At 27.0% G+C, this 20,987-nt stretch overlaps 1 protein-coding gene across 1 annotated transcript; it reads right to left on the bottom strand.

The window, feature by feature from the left end:
• Nucleotides 1–4,627: 4,627 nt before the first annotated feature.
• Nucleotides 4,628–6,526, bottom strand: LOC114120305 (uncharacterized). The gene is made up of 3 exons (XM_027982174.2): nucleotides 5,970–6,526; nucleotides 5,682–5,809; nucleotides 4,628–5,598 (listed from the first exon to the last, which is right to left on the bottom strand). The coding sequence occupies exons 1-3, from the start codon at nucleotides 6,174–6,176 to the stop codon at nucleotides 5,475–5,477; spliced, it is 459 nt and encodes a 152-aa protein (XP_027837975.2). The 5' UTR covers nucleotides 6,177–6,526; the 3' UTR covers nucleotides 4,628–5,474.
• Nucleotides 6,527–20,987: the final 14,461 nt, after the last annotated feature.

The raw sequence follows: 20,987 nt of genomic DNA, 5'->3' as shown, positions 1-20,987 counted from the left end.
AAATATTCTTTTATAGTTTTTTAATATATTTAAAAAATAGGCAATGTGTTATAAAATCTAAGACCTTATCTGCATGACGGTATATAAATCATAAATATGACTTAAAGGTATATCAAATGCACAAGCATAATTTATAAGTTGTTATAATATTATTACTGTTTAGTATTTACTTACAAATAACAATAATATATATATATATGTAATAATCTATGTAATAGTATATTAGAATGTATTCAGAACTCGCTGGTAATAATTTATTAATATATCATAGCTTCGGAGCCTCCTAAAGCCCAATGTCCAACATAATGGACAATTTGTTATTCTATAACTACATTAGCGCTTTCGTTAATTTTTTTACTTTATTGCTACAGACACAATGTCCACTAAAGTGAATGTTGTTAATTATCTCCCAAAAGACCTCACATAAGGATTATTATAGAATTTAAAATAATATTTTAAAAACAAATGTCCATTATAATGAACATCAGGTCAACAACATCATAAAAGTATACATTTTAAGAAACACAAACACTAAATATAGTTATAGAATATAAGTAATAATTATCCATTGTAATTATTTGCAATGGACATTGAGCTCGTAGTATTTTACCTACGCACTATGCATTATTATCTAATAAGTTTGGCCTCGGGAGGGTGCGTGTGTTAAAATATTTTATTACATTATAATTTACAAATTACTAACTATGATCTTGTACGGGAGAAAATTAAATCTTGGCCCCGATAAAAGTGAACTAAACATATTTTTAAAAAATATAATAATTTGGTTGATTTTGATCAAATATATTATATCGGTCTAAAATGATATCCAATAATAAAAATTATTATTTTATTTCTTTGAACTATTGATAACCCTCTGCAAACAAAACAACAATAATATTTTGTGAGTCAACAAATGTATGAGTCCTTCTTTAAAATACAAAATTTTAAAAATTAGATCCGAGGTACATATCCTAGGTTATATGATCACCTATGTACTAAATTGTAAAACCATAAGTGCGATAGACATATTATGGATCAGTTATTAGTTATTACACACACACAGATATTATTAACTTTTATTAATATGAATATATATATTGTATTATAGTATTATAATTTAATTTATCATTCAACAGATAATAAAGGACCAAGGATGTAACTCGTATGTGGAAATGAAAAGGAAGGCAGACAGGAGAGAAGACTGGAAGATGGCTGCAAACCAATCTACGGATTGAAACCATAGAGAGAGAGAGATTATAGTATGTATTAAGAATTTACATGTATTTCGTATCAATACAATAAAGTTTAGTTTAGTTAGGCCGTAGCCAGATTTAATAAAAAAGTACGCACGTCGATAAAAATACATCAATCAATAAATAAAATAATAAATTAGTTAATAATAAAGGGTGGCAAAATGTGATCCTAGCCATACTCTATTTTTATAATACAGAACGCAACACTACAACACTGACTTAAATATTGGCGGAAAATAGACATAATTTTAGTCAAAAATAATGTAGAGGAAAATAGAAACCAACCTTTTTTATTTTGGAGGAAAATGGACAGTGTAGGAAAACGGTATCTCCAGAGACATATTTAGGATTTTTGCGCCCCAGGTTATCTGCACCCAAATGACCTAGGTACCGTATTATATCAAAATTTCCTCCAAAATTTACCACCCGGGATCCAAGCCCCCCTGCCCCCCTAAATACGTTACTGGGTATCACGTTTTTGGAGGGAAATGGTCCCGCCCTTTAGTTATTATATGTTATATATGTAACTATAATTTGTCGTATTGTTCGACACGCTGATCGATTCTGTAACAATTGATTTAATGTTATAAAATAATAACACACGAATAAATAATTTAAAAATGAGATCTCACAAATACAGCCGAAATAGTGTCTAATATAAATATAAATGTTTGTTATTTTTTTTTTGTCCTCTGTAGACTCAATAGCTATACTAGACCGTTTTAAATAGAAGTTAAATCAATAGATTTTTTTTTAACTCAGAGGGTTTTATAGCTTACTTTTCAACCCCTATGGCCTTGTCTCTATCTATGTATATATACAAAATAAATAATATATATATTATACATAGGTTACTTACACGTGAATTTAGTTTTGAGTCAAAACTTTTGACACACAAGTTTATGTATAATTCTTGCGCCGGCTACATTTTAATATTAATACTTAATAGGCATGTAATCCGATTATTTAAATGCTCACATTTCGGTTTTATGCGATAAGGCAGAAGACGGTAAAATCGGAATCATTTCGGATTTGTTAACCGCATTTTTTAACTACGTATTATATTATTTTATTGTTTGGCATTGTAAAACAAATCCAATACTAAGGTAGTTTATTTATTATATTAAATTCACTGGAGCTCTAAAAACACTTACAGTTAATAATAATTATATGACAAATTATAAATATGTATAATATATAGCTAAAGGGCAAGAGCTAAGCGGTTAATAACTTCAGTCGATTTTAATCTAAATAAATGTTGTACCAATTTAATAAATACACCAACTATTACTATGGTCTATGAGATACTGATTAGATCATATTATACAACTCGAATCAGTTAAATAAAGAACGAAGACTATTATAGATTTGAAAACAATTATAGTCCTCTAAAAATAAATGATAATACATTGTATAACTCATCAAATTGAATTTAAAATATTAAAATATTATATTCAATCCAATTTTACAAAACAAAATGTATAAGAAATATCTGTATACAATCATTATTTTTAAAAATAGCACTTCCTGTTTTGATAAACATAATTAGCAGACATAAAATTCTCAAAATATTAGAAAATAATAGTAGAGAACTTTTGTCTATCTGATAAGCCGCTCTCTCTAAGTTCTAACACTGACATCAAGTTTATACAGGTAATACTTTATGGATTAAGATCTCTTTATATTTTTACTCAGGACAATACAAAAATTAAAAACTATGCGGAAAAAAACATAATATATATTATAATATATGAGTAAACATATTATTTACAATTTTAATTAAGTTTTATGAAAATGTGATTAATTCGATTTATTATTGATAGGTACAAGTTTTTATTAATTATTGTTATAATGAGGGCTTAAAGACATTTTAATTTGGTGTATTTTTTCTATACTTCAACCAATGAAGTGTATTAGTGTATACGTATGGTATAACCGGACAATTTTCCCCCGGACATTCCCCCCCCCCCGACTGTTTTTGGCGTAGTAGGACATTTCCCCCCATTTTTTTTTTAAGTTTATTATTGTATAATGAATGTAGAGCTATGATAACATATACTTTGTACTTATGTAAAACAGTGTACTATGTTACGATTTTTCGAAAATAAATTTTAACCCTAGGTTAGGGCAGAAGAAAAAAGAAGAAAAAAGTACCTATTGGCTATTTGAGTTCTAAAAAAATGATAACATTTAGGCTTTTCGTTGAAAATCAAAAATTCGATGATATTTCGAATTGAAACCAATTTTAACCAATGCACTATACCACAACAGTATTATAGTTGCACCTATATATGTATATGCGAAGTCAATTTCCAAACGTATTTGTTCGAAATTGACGATAGGATGATGAAAACTTCGAATTTCATTGTAATACTAATACTATTTTAAAACTATTTTGTTCAGTCTACATGCACGTCACGATGAGAACTGTTTTCTTTTGAAACCGTTGATAGATTAGTTTCGTCTAATTATTATATTATACATTAAACAGTGCTACTTATACAGTATTACAGTATATACATGCGTATCTATTGCATGCAATTAAGAGTAAAATTATTGTTTAAAAGGTCATATTATTGTTTAATAATAAGTGATTGTACTTACCTGTTTAGTCGATGAGTCAGTACTCATTAATAATTCGTGTTCGATAATATAATAATAATAATAATAATAATAATAATAATTGTTATCTATTTGTATTTAATAGACAAATGACGACAGAAGAACCATAATAATAATATTAATACGCGTGTACCAATAATAATAATAATAATAATCCATGATAAGCCAGATGCGACTGTTATCGGGTACGGTTTTAACATTTTTTCGTATTAAACTAATTTCATTGTAACAAGTATATTATAGTATACCTACTATGATTGAGTTATTAATGACCGTTGGAGAGTAAAAAAATAAATGCTTAAAGAATAATTGCCTCTCACACAGTTAGTTATAGGTAAGACCATAGAAAAAAGATATTATGCAAAACGGGTACGAGCGGTACGACGTCGGTCATACCAATTACCAGGCGGCGAATCGACACCGTGTTTACTCAACAGTAATTTTATTATTGTTTGATATACAATTTGAGTACATTTCGATGCCTATCCACTCGTTGTCCAGGCGTTTTAGCCTTCGTAAAGTTACCAAGCAATTGATCACATCACACATATAATAATATTTTTATACATCGTTAGTAAAACATTGATAAGTGATAACAATGTATTACGCATTCGATGTGCCGAGTTTATCTGTATACAATATAATGTGCGTATATATAATATACAATTACGGTTTACATAACGAATACGAACTAGGATTTCATATTAGGAAGGGACTTCAATAGAAAAGATAATAATTATTAGACGCAAATGTAATCTTATCTTTTCTTCTTTATTAAAAGTAATAAAATAATTTAAAAAAACCAGAGGACATAATTATAATAAACATAAATATAATAATAATCATAATAATAATAATAATAATAAATAAATATTAAATATTAATAATAATATTATTAAACAACAGTAGTATGTTTTTTTAATTATGTCTAATAGTGTGTTTTGAAAAAAATAAAAAAAAAAACGTTGATCTAATCGGCATATTTGAATGACGACGAGATAAACATTGTAATTATTATTACAATAATGTTAGTCGTAATACAAATTAAATAGTTAAGTAGCTAGGCTCCAAAATAATAATTTAACTTATTATTATAGACAATAGACTTACAATCTTAAGTTTAAGAAGTGAAAAAAATTAAAATATAAAAATACTGTGATATAAAGTCTAAAGGATGGAACCTCTTATACGGGTTAAATAATGTCCCCTAATGCCCTTAAATTTGTACGAAAAAATATAGTAATATTGTAAAATACATTAATATAATAAATTATTGTGTAAAAATAAATTATGATAAATAAAACCATATAGGTTTGATATTAATTATTTATATTTTTTTCTTTTTTAAGTATATAATATAAGTACCTAAATAAAAATTAATTACGAAAAAGCTTTAAAAGCATAAAAAAATATTTCTTCTCATTAAATCTTAAAACTAATTAGAAAAATTATATATATAATGTATTTCGGGAACATAAACAGATTTGGTATAGGAATCGATGAGTAAAATTTACTTAACCTGCAGTGGTAACGAAGTAACGCCAGTGGTGTGCTGTTGGCCGCGGCTTCGTTGCTGAGGGTATATCCCTGGCTCAAATCTCAAATGGTCGTCGGTATGATTTCCGTAGTAGTCACGGGTCTTGTCTTGCAGCGGTAAACGTACGCGTTCACGGACAGATCATCGTCGGTCTTCAAACACGCCAAATTCGGGTTGCAGATGCATCTGTAATGAATTCAAGCAATTGCACAATTGAAACGACCGTTATATTTTACTATAATTAGTTTAAGATGGTAGGATAGACTCACGTGTTTTTCATGAAATAATCGATACGGCGGGTGAACGGCACGTAGATGGCCCATCCACACGGGGTATTTTGATGGCATTCTTTGGTTGGAGCTGTAGTACTCTCAGTCATTATTGACGCAATTGCTCTCTAGAAAAACAACAACAAATACGTTAGATAAAAATCTTATAATAAGTATAATATGCACATTATTGTATAGAATTTTGAGATGAAAATAAAGCAACGATGGCATAAAATAATACCTACGAGTACGGTTTAAATTATAATTTTTATTTTATGAACGACTTACCTCTTTGCGCAAGGAAGCGGCTCCAGCGTTAGACAGAAAGCAAAAAAACAACATCATGCAGAAAGTCGAGACGAGTACCGCGTTGATGTTGTACTTGAAAGTCTTGCGGGGGCGTCTGGTGGCCGCATCCACTGACGAGCGCTCTTGACGTGGTGCCAGAGTAGCGTGATTTGTGCGCATGATGGTCTCCAACGATTCCACAGTCATTTTGAATATAATGATGAAAACAAAATATTAAAATGAGAAGAGAATATTTTTTTCTTTTGAAAAAAAAAATGAAATTTGAATTGAATAAAACGGTAATCGAAAAATCGAAAAAAAATGATAAAGTTCCAAGAGACAAGGAGACTTCAGGAGACGAGCGGATTATTATAAGATCGTACGAGACTGAGCGGACAACGTGCGTGTGACTCGAGATGCGGTGTGCGTAGACTGTTTCAAATTGAGGCGGGCAAATGGGTTTTATACCGTAGGGTCGGCTCAGTGGGGGAGCCGCCGTTCAATGGAGAGATCCGCCGCCGCTGTCCGATCTAATATCTATATACAAGGTGTAGTACAATCGCCGCCGCCGCCGCCACTACCACCACCACCACTGCCGCCACTGCAACCACCACCACCACGTCAACCAATAGTCGCCGCCGCCTCCGATAATGTATAATATTATACATATAGGTAATAGGTATTATAATATATTATAATAATAGGTACGTCGTATAAGCGCGTTTCAAATCGTTCCTTTAATTATATTACGATTATTATTTTTTTTTTCCAACGGTCGATGATTCATTATAGAAATTCCAGAACAACTTTCATTCGTCTGATATTATTATGATTATAGATAATAATATTATGTAAAGAACGTCGAACGCCACTCAGTCGTTTTAGGTCTAGGTCTCTCTCTGCATTATTATACATATTATAATAATTCACTGCCGCAGACGTCCGAAAATCCATCAAGCGCGCGCGGGTTTTTTTTTCACGTCAAATATTTTCCTGTGCGTTTTTCATTGCCAACCGTTCTGTGACATTTAAAGTTTTTTTTTTTTTTAATCACATATTATTATAACGTTTTACCATCGATTTTTCCAATTAAATACATTATTTTAATACAATAAAACATACTATATTACTATCATTGACAAACGAGTTGGCACATTATACATTTAACTATCGGATACATACCGGAGTCACAGTTGTATAGTATAGGTGTTATAGTGACAGTATAGTATAGAATTAATAGCCACCGATCGTCACAAGTATATGAGTATACAGTGAACGAAGTTCGTATAATATAAATGAATGAATTGCAACGAGATCCTGACACAGAGTAGCGCATACGATTTAAATCTAATTATTATAATGATGTGTATATTAAGAACAGGAAAAAATCCAATGCCTGAACGCCGATACATCAACGTATTGTAGGTACATTATCGTACATATCATTATTGTGTATACTGAATTAAACGAGTGATTATGTATATTTTATATATATATATATATATACCGTACCGATTTAGCGATTTATACACTATAATAATCTAGCCGAATACGACTGTAACATACTTACAGTTGCAAACTTACATACATCCAGTTTTAAATAAATTATATATAACATTTTAATGAGTATTTTAAATGCCTATAATATATATATATATATAGACATAAGATAATCTTTCAAACAGTTTTAATTTATTAAATCATGGCTATCTTCTGCAGTCTTTTATTATAACAAGGGTAGATTATAATAATATTAATAGTATATTATTATGATATAATAGGAGTAATAGGTGATAAGATATGATATGATACAATATTATCACTAATAGTTCATAATATAATGTAAAATATACTCTAATTCATAAAATAATTTTTATCGGTGTATGACAAAATAGAAGTCCCATTGTACAAAAATACAATATTTCAAATTCAAAAAATATTTTGTTTAAAACGCGTATATGTTAATTGTAACTTATAAGTATTGTAAGTATACTGTATATAATTACGTTATCGATTAACTTAATATAATTAAGTAAATCAAGTACCTATTAAAATACGATACCTACCGTAAATATCTAATAGTAATTACCTAACAAAATAACACGCGAAATAGGTTTATATATTTTATACAGTAGTATAAGTACTTAAAAATCTATATAATCTTTAATAATGAATTAAAAGTTATTAAATTATATTTTAGTATGTTAAGACACAATTCCTAAAAAAAACTTATAACTATTTTTAATATAAATATAATATGCAGTACTAATAATATATGAAATTGTTTAAAATAACAATATTCAAATTAACTATAGATATGATTCATGAGAAAGGAAAAATCTATCAATTTACCGAACTTCGTTAATTGTTTTATTTATGATAGCCATTTTCCGTTGTATATTTTGTAGTGACGATTAAAAGTTGAAGAAAAAAATCATCAAAGATTTTTATTGTTCTAAAAACTATTTCTGATTATTTTATACTTCATTATTATGTTTAATAATTAATATGGTCATGTGGATAATGGAGTGTCATTAATGGATCAAATGAATAAATTTCGGAAACATAATGTAACAAAAATCTATGAGAATAGTTATTTTAGCGCGTTCAATACTTTTCGTTATAGAAAATTCCATACATAAAAACTTATTTAATTATGACTAAATAATTTTAATACAGAGCATAATATTTTCTTTTTAATACTCGTAATGTATTACATTTTTATAATTTTGTATGCACATATTGCACATTGTCTATTTTAATAATTTTCTTCTGCACTAGTCTGTTTGAGCTATTTAATGACTTTTAATCCATTAAAAATAAAGCATTGTAAGTATAGGTAGGTAACTGACAATTTTTCTGAAAATAATTATTAATTAGTGTAATCTATACGTGAATATCTTATGTAAACTGATGTCTTTTTATTTAACATAATTGAAATAATTTAATTAAATCAAAAATCTTTCTATAAGAATTAATAAAATGATTTCTGTAATTTGAAATTAATGTCGACGGATGTCGATTAATATAACATTATATGAGTAAAAGTAATAATTGTTATGAAAACGAGTTCTTCAGCTTATTATTGTAATGTAAGGTTAAATAATTTATATCTGTAAGGACATCATAAAAGGTTAATAGGAAATTCGTAATCGAATAGAAGACAGAAAAACTTAAAAGAAAACGAGTACAAAAATATATGCATTTATTTTAAGTTTTTAATTGTAATATTTTTATTGGTAAATAATTTAAAAAATACTAAATTAACAAAACGTGTGCTAGTATTTCACATAGTATAAATATTTTTAAAATTAGTAGTTTTAGTATTTTTATTTTTTTATTTTTCAGTATTTTTACTCTTTTACGCGTACCTATTAGAAAGATTACGCGCTTTATGCTTATATTATTCGTTCAAAATCGTTTTAAACTTTTGATTGCTGAATGCCGCTAAATCCCTTAAACTATACATGTTTCTAATCTATGCGATGTTAAATATTTAATGATACTTATTATAGTAAGTACTCCTAATGCCAATACATATTAATAATATTTCAAATTATTTCCTTATTATTATTATAGGTACCACAGAAACACCACTCATTCATTAATATTAATATGTATTCATGAAATTAAAATTGAATGAACATACAATTAATTGAAAGACAGAAAAAGTAAAAATCAAATCATAATTATAATATAATGTTATATCGTTACTACTTACATATTAAATTATTAATGTCTATTAAACCCGTGCCAAGACGTTCGGAGGACGTGCCATTCGTCACGGATTGTAGTAATTGACTACATTTTTTCTCACTAGAAAGAACTCTTGGTAAATTGACAAGATTTAATAATAAAAAAACTTATACATTTCTTCACTTCATATATTGATTTATGAAGTTTGTATACAATATGATTGTTAATAATGTTAATGTTAATCAACGTACTATAGTATTCACTAATCGGGCATAAGATATTATAACTATTTTCTAAATAAAAACAATCCTCATTAAATAATTTAATAAATAATATATTTATTTTTGAAAGTTATCTTAAGCTTAGCCATACACATGAATTATTAATTAAACAAAACATCAAATACATCTACATATTTATGTATTATAATACAATTTTATGTATATACAATATGAAAGTATAGATTAATATTTTTTCAGTTTGAACCGACGACGCCGCGGAAATTGCTTTCGCATTGCCTCCGCGACGTCGAAAGTTCATAATATAATACATAATTATGTCAATACAACATAACTAGGGACGCTATAGGGTACTAGAAATAGGTTATAGTACTTATACTTATAAATAAATTTTCAATATTTTTTATTTCAATGATTATTCAGGTAAAATGACTGTTTATATAATAGCAGTAATACTATGGCATGTAATATTGTGTATACACTATTGCATTATTGTTACTTAGTAATGTTTTTATGTGATCGAATCTTAACATAGCGGTTACATTTTGTAAATTAGATTGCACAGTGGATAGTATCTACTATATAGTCTAGGTAGTAACTGCTAATATATAATATTGTATACTTGAATTTATTTTTCACACTTGACAGCGTAAATAAAGTGTATTTTAAACCATTGAATATAGACATGATGTGTATGGGTTTTTCATAAGTCAATATTAGGTGTACTCGATTTTCTTGCAATATAAATTAATTTTACACTATCGGGGAAAAATTTTTAGATATTCTTTTTTGTACACATATTCTGTTTTCTAATGTCCTAATGCCAAAAATATTTACTGTTTCATAAATCTAAATTAATTCATATCATTGTAGCTATAGTACCTATAGAGTTTAGGTATAATATATCAGTATATGCCTAAACATAATATACATATATAATGCACATTATGAGTTATGACTAACACGTGGGTTTCACCATGTAGTTTCACGTGTATAACAAACTTGAAACCGGTAATATTATGTATATTATGTAGGTCTCGGCTGTGTCTCATTTGCATTATTATCTTTTTTCCACGTATAAAAATTACTTAATTAATAACTAGCTGTATAGGTAAGTATATAAAATATAATTTATACTAGTTTCGTGAAATCAATATGATTATAGGTACTTCGGGTGACCATCATATTATTATAATATTATATATTATGTACACTTATAACATAGATTTTCACTGATACATTACAATTAGTAGTATTCTAGACCTAAGCAAACTTGTGGTAACATCAAACTAATAAGAGAGCTGAAATATCAGATTTAAGAATGTAACTAGACACAACCAGCTTAAGATATAAAAGTTGATAGTTATATATATTATAGATAAAGTTGAAAAGTTGATAATGACAAAAAATAAGTGTTGATTAAGAAAAATAGAATTAGGAGAAAATCTAAAAAAGAAAAAATGGTTAGAAAATAAACGTCTTTTACGAAATATCTGACATTGTATACTACAAACAAGTAGGGATGATATAATATAATGTGTAATAATAATAATAAATAGTAATAGGTAAATATATAATTAATAATTATATAATAAATTGTACCTTCCTATTGAAGCTTAGGTACAATAATAATAATGATATTAAATAATTTTATTTTTTGACTTATATAATATATTGGTTTTTCTGAACTTTTTACTCTATTTATCATCATACAATGTAGTTTTATATATTAAACAATATTATTACAGTTATCTTATATCGGTATAATATAGATACTAATTATATTAAATTATGAGTATATTTTAACTTTTGATTTTTTTGATTTTGTCATTCAAAATTTATAGGTTGATATATTAATATATTAATTTTATTTATTATTCATATCAACTACAAACATCAATATTTTAATTATTAATTTATTTATAAGTAAATAAACTTGCTCTGCTGTATTACTAGGTTTTATTGAGTATGACAGTTTAATGGATGTGTTAAATTATAATTCAATGATAAATCATTGTAGTATTATATACCTATCTGAAAAACGACTCTGACCGGAGAGAAGGTCTGTCAGCCTATATTTTTAAACATATTTTGTAATTTAAATTTTTCCCATTAATATTTAGTAATATAATTACTAAATTACTAATATTGCAGGTTGTCATTGCATTAATTTGTTGTTGTGTAGATATTTGCCTACTTTCAAATCGACCAAATTTACCAAAAATAATAGCGGATTGGGACAATCATAGTCCATAGATGAGCCAATCATTGTGTTAGACCGATAAATCAATCCAATGTTTGATTATTTACCTAAAATTAAGGTAATGAAAAATGTTTATAGTAATTATATATCATCGTCATACTTAATTATTACCAATTTTTTATTAACTATGGTCTACGGCCCGATTTAGCTGCCATAATGCATATTTAAGATAAACATTTATAAAATGATAATCGATAATCGATTGTCTATTTTAGACCTAGGTTGTACATAGTACTTTAGTAACAAAAAAAAAATGTATGAAAGAGGCATAAAATATAGACTATAGAGCCTAGCCTGTCAATGTCTATACTATATATATAAGTATATATGTACGCATGACATAAATCATTGTCTAACACCGTTAGTGAGTATATTACATGGATTGTTACATCAGTAGGTATACCTATCATTAATAAGTTTAATTTTTGTGTAAATTCACATTTGTGAATAATAAGTTAAAGTACCTTTGACTTATCTACTTGTTATTTATTTTAGTAAAATGTATTACCTATGTATATATAATATAATATAATATAATAAAATATATTATATATATAACAATGAATTAGGTATAATTCTAATTTATTTAGTTTTCTACAAAAGTCTGACTTCAAAAACAAAAAACCGAGCCAAAAACGAAAAAAGTAAGAGAAAAGAATTAAAAATTTAGAAAAGATAACAAAATTAAGCAAAAATATTCAAATATTCGAACTTAAAAAGTCATAGAAGACAGTATAATCATTCTAATAATCACGGTAGAACATTGATATTTTTATTTTCATACTTTAAAACAAAAAAATAAAAGTTATTCTTTTACAACAATTATTAATCTAGGGTTTTTATTTATAAATGCATTCATTTCTCTCGTTGAAACAAAAAATATTAATATGCGTAGGTTCAAATTAGGGATAAATAAAATATATTATATTTATTTATATAAAAAATTCAAACAATAAATAGTAACTGTTATAATGTCAACGTATAAGAACTAACTGTTTCAATATAGTGTTAGAAAATGTAAATGGGTTTCTTGATAATAATATAATAAAGTCGTTAATTAATAAAATAATACAAAGCAAAAAAAATGTATTGAATAACTTGGATACAGTCGATACAGATAGAATTATTAAAGATATGAAATCAAATAATACTCAACTAACTGTATAAAAAATTAACATTTTAATTTAAATAATATGATAAAATTTTAATGATTAACTTAAAATAATACATTTATGTTAGTATTGTGCACGTATGCGTGGAATTTTTACAGCACTAAATACTTATTACGATTTACTCATTTTAAATTTTGTTTGAAATTATGAAATGAAGGTCATTTGTTAAATGCTTTATACATATAATTAAGTTTGTTAGTATTAATATTAACTAAAATGTTTAGTTGTAATAATTGTTTATTATATTATCAATAGGCAATGGTAAAAATTAGAAAAAAGTTTTGTTTCAAAAATATGTCATTATAAAATATTATGCTGTGAGTTAAATAATACATTCCGGACCGAAATAATATTGTGTAGCAAATCTGCCGCCGGTGGTACGTACAGACGGCTATACATCGCTTATAATTTAAATATAATATATTATAATTTTGTATGGTTTATAACAATATATATAATAGAGAAAGATATCAAAAGAAAATAATATTTTTTGAATTACAATAAAATAATTATTTTATTCCTTTCAATATCCATTTTTTAAAAAAAATTCAAATGTCTATAACAAAATACTACGCAATATATATACATTTATAATGGCGGAAAAAGTACCAATGAGGACATTGTATAAAAGGAATAAATATAATATTAAATGTTTATAAAACTTGTATTAATATTTTAAAAAGTTTTTGTGGTTCATATTTCATTAATAATATTACAAAATAATAGATACCATTTGAAAATAAATCGCTATTTTACGAGTGAATCAAGTCGTCAACATTTAAACTAATGTCTAAAAAATTACTTTACGCTCAGCTTTTTTAAAATATCAGTAAAAAGTAGTATGAAAATGTATTATGTATATAAGCATAATGTAGCATTATGTATATGTTTCTAAGCCAGAACGTTTTCGAATTACACCTAAAATCCAAAATAAATTTTTTTTCAATAATAGGAGTACCTACCTACTATAATTATTTGCACTTTTCAGATTATTCAGAAAATTGTAAAATAATAACTTTTTACAATTAATAATATAAAGTAAAAATTATTATAAAATCTATGCATTTATTGCTTCGCTCAGAATCTAAAATAATTAAATAATCAAATGCCTACACTTATCAAAACTATTTTGTTATACATATAGATAAGTATTAGTTGTACATTTAAATTTTCAGTTGTCCCTCAAACTTAATACCTAATGTTTGAATATATGATTAGACATGAAAACAAATTTAATTTTTGAATAATTATAAACGTGTAATGAATCTTATTAGGTAATTTAAATAAAACCTTAAATAAAAATAAAATAATTTTGTTTTAAATTAATTATAATCATGTAAAATTATGAAAATTATTACTTTGGATTTTAAATATATACCCAAATAACTGTGTTAATATATTATACTATATAATTGAGATTTAATAGAGATAATTATATTATCCTAACTGTACCTATATGATACAGGAAACGCTGTATGGGTAAATTGTAATTGCTGGTGTGTTAATTATTAAATTTACTGGAATTAATTGATTTGTCACGGAAAGCGCTATGCAAGATCATTTAGTACCTAGAGAATAATTTTTCTGAACAGATAATAAATACTTCAATAAAAATATTAAGTATAACTAAACAATATATAATATCAACAAATGAGCGCGCATAAAAAGTTGAAAAATTAATCATTGAACAGTGCGAACACCATGTTTTTGTAGAAATATATCCTGTTGAAAATAAATATTTTAGGGGTTATATTATTTTTATTGAATATTATAATTGTATTTACTTTGGAGTCGAATTCCGTTTGAAATATATAACGTAGAAAACGGATTCGTTCTAATGTTCTAAAACATAATAATTGTATGGAAAATAATTCATTGGAAATGTATATTATCATAGGTTATGAACAAATACTTTTCCGATTACTTATTGTGTTTTAAATAAAAATAGTTTCCAAATAATAATAGGTAGGTATATGATCAATGTTCGATTATTTTTATATAAATTATAGTTTATAACATTTGACAAATTTTTTAATTGTTGTTGTCGAAACACAATTGCATTTAAATACATTTTAATAATACCGTATTTTTATTTTACTATTAAACTATTATTTCTTTATGTATACTTAAATATATTATTATAATATTATCCCATACCTAAATTACATAATTTCACAAATAATATTAACACTCCAGTGTTTATTTAATATAATTAATAAGATATCTATCGATCTCAACCATTTATCATCGTTATTTACATTATGTACTTATAAGTTATATTCTTAAATGAATAATGTGTAATGAAGTAATGTATATTATTACAATATATCTGTATAAATATAGAAAGATTTTTATTGAGTATAAATTATTATAACGTACTATATTTTGTTGACTTTTAATAATAATTATATTATGTGTGTTTTAACTTTTAATTATAGTTACTTAAATTTTTTTTTTCTAGAAAACTGAATAAATATAATATATGAAAAATTATATAAATTATAATTATAATATATTAAATGATAAACTGATAATGAATACTGGAATACTTAACATATCTAACTATAATAAGACGGGGTAATAGTTATAAGTTATTCAATTTAAAAAGTAGGTACTTATTGTGATTTGTGACACAGTTTTCGTTTATTTTTAAATGGCGCCAAATAATTTCAATACATTTGATCAAATGTAGATTACGTAAATTTGGTAGTTAGCATAATATTATAAACTGGCCGATATATTAAATGGTGGATAACGGATAAACCTAGCGAAAGCATATACTACTTAGATAATAATAAATAGCTTATATTATTTTATCTAACCATTTTCTAATATTATAGCATTTTATTATAAAAAAAACCCATCGTATCACTCGTATCTATTTTAAAAAAAATAATAATTTTGGAACATTTACTGTGCATAAAAAGTACACGTATTTCAACGGAAATCGTTGTTTCCAGGGAGCACTGCGCCGTAGCCCTTACATATAAAAATGTATATATATATGATATAGGTATTGTTACGATTTAAAGCATTATTCGATAATGGAATTCTTTTTTGGAACATATATAATATTGTTCACCTGGTACAGCAGGTTTAGATGAGTTGTGCCTATCCTTTGTTGTTCAGAAATGTAATATAATATAATATAATATTATTATACACATTATATTGTTGAATAAAAGACGTACATTGAAATAACCCACGTCGTGCAGAGCATGAGATGTGGCTGACCTTTTCAAAAACGTTTGACAATGCGAGCCTACCTACATATTATTATTATAGTAATGGAGTTTAGAAAATAATAAAACTCGTAAAGCCGATGTACATTTGGGCACGTCGTGGGGATTAAGAAAATAACACAATATATGGTAACATACACGTTAATAGTAATAAATAACGATGTATAATATAATCAACTGTCGGGCCGAGAGAAGGAAATGGAAAAAAAAAAACCATGTACCCGAAAAAAAAAGGGGATGAATAAAATATGATCATTGGTCGTATAATAACAATAATAACATGCTGCATGCGGCGGAAACCAGGTGTGGCCATAGTGCTGGAGAATGGGGTTGTTGGGACTCGGGTAAGATGGGCGGCGGACGGCGGGGCGGCGGGCGACCCAGCCGAACAAGTCGGCGGCGGACGGAGAATCGTTCGGGAGAGGCAGTTGATGGGATCTTTGATACGCCTGCGGGCTCCGGTTGGTGCCCCGCCTACGTTTGAACCGACCGCACTTTACCGCCCGTCGACGGTGAGAGGCACCTGTGTGTGCATTCATGTAGAGGAAGAATGATTTACCAACAACCATATGCCTATATAAAACTATGCAGCTGCAACAGGTATATATATATACATGCAGAGAGAGAGAGAGAGAGGCTGCAGTGAGAAAGATAGAGCGAGAAAGGGCGAGAGAAATTCATCGTGATGGAGACGGCGAGAGTTAATGATATATTATGTATATGGCGTGAGGGAGTTAGAGAGGAAGAGGGAGACTTTAAATTAGAAAAAAAGAATTTTTCATAGGCGCAGTTGGAAGGCAGCAGATGATTTGACACGGTATAGTGACTATAACTTACTGCCTACTATAATTTCCCAAATATTTCATCGTGAGAGACCATTATATATAAATACTCGCATTATCATAAAATAATATATATATACCGCCAGAACGACTTGTAGCGTGAACCTTTTCTTTGTGTATTTCTTCTCTACACGTGGCCCTTATCTGTCGGCTTTATTATACGACGTAGAAAACATTTCAGAGTCGAATATTTTCCCAAACTCAATAGCGTAAGATTATATTTAACGTCTGCGTCTGCAAGCAGCGTGTGGGAGCAAACATAATAATATATTACTTACATATATACTCTATAATAACAACTATCGTATATTATACTGTATCCTGCGAGAATATTAAAAAACAAATTCCAAAAACCGTTCGATAACAAAAAACCAAACCGTGCATTCCGGAAATAATAATTCTCATTGCTCGTACATAAAATATAAACGCGTTCAGCGGATTATAATATTATTATATAATAAACGTTCACGCACGCGGTGTACTATAAGGATTATCTTGTAACATTTTACTAGGTAAAATACTGTACATCGCTCGAATTGACGCTGGCTAGTAAAAGGATGTTTTCTTTCCGTGAATAATTATATTATACGTCATGAATAATTGTTTTCGAACGATTATTCACGGATTGTATAAATTCAATGACATGTCTATCTGATAATTTAACTATTAATGCACTAAAAATACAATCAAAGTCGATTTTCTGGAGATATATTAATATATTATTTATTTATATAATAATAAACACTTGAAAAGTAGGTAATACAATAAATTATAAAAATACAATTTTCACTAAGACCAGACAGAGACTGTATAGTATATGTATATGTGCATTTTACCTATGACATTTTGAACCCAAACGTGTACACCTATTTAATCAATTTTTTATTGTAGTATGATAAATTAATCAATTTCGATTCATGATGGAAGAAATACAAATTATTAAAGCATCATATTGTGATACAAAACATTTTTAATTTACCAAGGCATTTAACTACCTACCTATATAAATCATATAATAACTAATAACTCTGTAAAAGTTTAATTAAGTTAGGAAATATATATTATAGTTACTATAATATAGAAGTTAATTTATTTCAACTGCAGTTCCAGTTAGATAACATAGGTAATACTGTTATAAAACTAAATAGATTATAATATGTATGAACTTAAAAAAAAAAAAAAATATTTAGTAGTAGAACTGTAGAAGAGGGGTTAACGGTTAACTTAAACCCAATTTATCATAATATCTATTTATTATAGGTACCTATACATTCAATCATGAAAATTGCACGATTGCGCAATGTGCTGTATATATTATATTATATGTTATATTATTATTTAATAATAAAACTAATTAAAAATAAAAATATTTTTATTACGTTTTGACATACCTGAATAATGAATGTCTGCAGTATTCAGTCGATTCACGTTCCCGCTCGATCACAATATTATGATGTGATTGCTAGAGTAACATATTATAGTGTTGCAGTCGCCTAAAGATAAAAAGACATTATCTGTGTTTACATCATTGTTTTTTTCCATATTTTAAATTTTAAGCGAGTTATGAGTATTTTTAAATTTCTATTTTGCATATTCATTACTATTGTTTACAACACAATCCTAACTGTTAGCTGTAAATTGTGATATGTGTAGTTAAACGAAAACAAAAAGATAACACCGCAGTACGGGACATGGTTGAGACGTCAAGACGCCATCGTGCTGTTCCGCCGTGTCTTAAGTAGTTATATAACACTTCGGAGGTAACGTACTTTTATGTTTACAGATATTTGTAGACCTTTATTAATTATTATAATAAGCTAATTATTAAATTATAACCAATTGTGTCTTGAGTGATATAAATTGTATGTGAATATAATATAAAATTTGGATACCTAATGACTTACGCATAAATTATTCATCACCCATCTTAAAAATAAATGTGTTAAGTATCTTTTTGTTTATATAGTATTGTTTGCACGATTAAAGTATTTTGTAAAAATGTAGTAAATATTAGAATACGCAAGTTTAAACTCGATCTGTAATTATATATAGTGGACTGTACCGAGTGAGTAATTAAAAGGTCGACTGTTAATTCACTATAATACATTTTTTCGATAAAATTAAGTACTAAAATAATATGATCTTATTTAACTCTTGCGTACAACAAAAGACTGACTCAATTCCTTATATTGTATCTCAAGTTAAATGTTTCATGTAAACACATTAAAAAATACAAAAATAGTGAAATATAAATATCAGATTTACAAATGTACTAGTACATCGGTAGCCAGTAGGTTTAGAATAAATTGCATAGCTTACTTTTTAAAAATTAATAATGTTATTATACTTTTAATTTTTTTTAATGTTAAAAAATAGCTCTAATCGTTGTATTTTCTGGATAAAGCTATGCATGTTTAAACATAAAACAATTAAAACGTAGATTAAAAGTGCCATTTTTGCACCAAAATAAAATATCAACAATAGTTACATTATTCTATTATGGTGCGTTTACGACAAATTCTAGTGCGTAAAAATTGTTTCATTGTATTTAATATTTAATACATTAAACATTTGAATGCGTATTGTTGCGATCGAACGGTTTTAATACATTTTAAAACTAATTTTCCAATATTAAAATAGTGTCTAAATGGCATGATTGGTGTAATGTGTGTGTGTGTGTGTGTGTGTGTTTGTGTGTAATGAGAATCTCGTCGTTTAAATTACATCATTAGGTGCTGCAATAATCGATAATAAAAATTTATTATTTTAAGGTCATAGTTTTTTATAACTGCTTTACGACACGTGATTTCGGGATATGGCCAATAGTCCAAACTCATCTTAACATGCATAAAATCTCATCCACACATATATAACTATATATATATATAAATTTATAATTATAAATGCCCAATAATATTATTTCGTGGATTTTGATAATTATACGCACGTATGGCCGTCTGTTATAATACGATTGTATAATAGTATGGAATCCCGCCAAATGCGTTATCTCTGTTGACGGGAATTAGAATATTATGATTAGTATTGATAAATATACTATATTGATGTGCTTTGAAAAAAGATCTTCCGATTTTTTCCCTATTCGTAAAAATTTAATATTACTCAATTGAAGCGAGTCCTTGAAAATTTAATTCATCCGCTTAATAATTAGAATAATGTATTAATGTCTGTATTATAAATATTATAGTGTAGATAAGTACCTGCGTATACATATATTTATTATTATAGCGTTGTTCCGCAGAGATGATTGTAATGACATATAAACAGGCGTGTATACTATACACTGTACCACTGTATAGTGGTATTGAACTTCAGATGCATACATAATTAGTATAAATTACAAGATTTTAATAAAACGTTCAATTGAACATTCGCGATACAAATGCATTCACATAATATGTTCTTCGACCTGCTCAACTGCATAATGCAGTAGGTATGCATACATTATGATGGTAGTTAATGTATCATAGCAGTTATGAATCGACAATTCAATAAAAAAAAAAATCACATTCATTACTTTGTGGATAAACGCATTCATTCGCTTTT

This window comes from Aphis gossypii, chromosome 2 (assembly GCF_020184175.1).
Source record: "Aphis gossypii isolate Hap1 chromosome 2, ASM2018417v2, whole genome shotgun sequence".
Taxonomy (NCBI): Eukaryota; Metazoa; Arthropoda; class Insecta; order Hemiptera; family Aphididae; genus Aphis; species Aphis gossypii.
The sequence above is the reverse complement of the archived record's forward strand: the minus strand, read 5'-3'. Positions and strand labels throughout refer to the sequence as shown.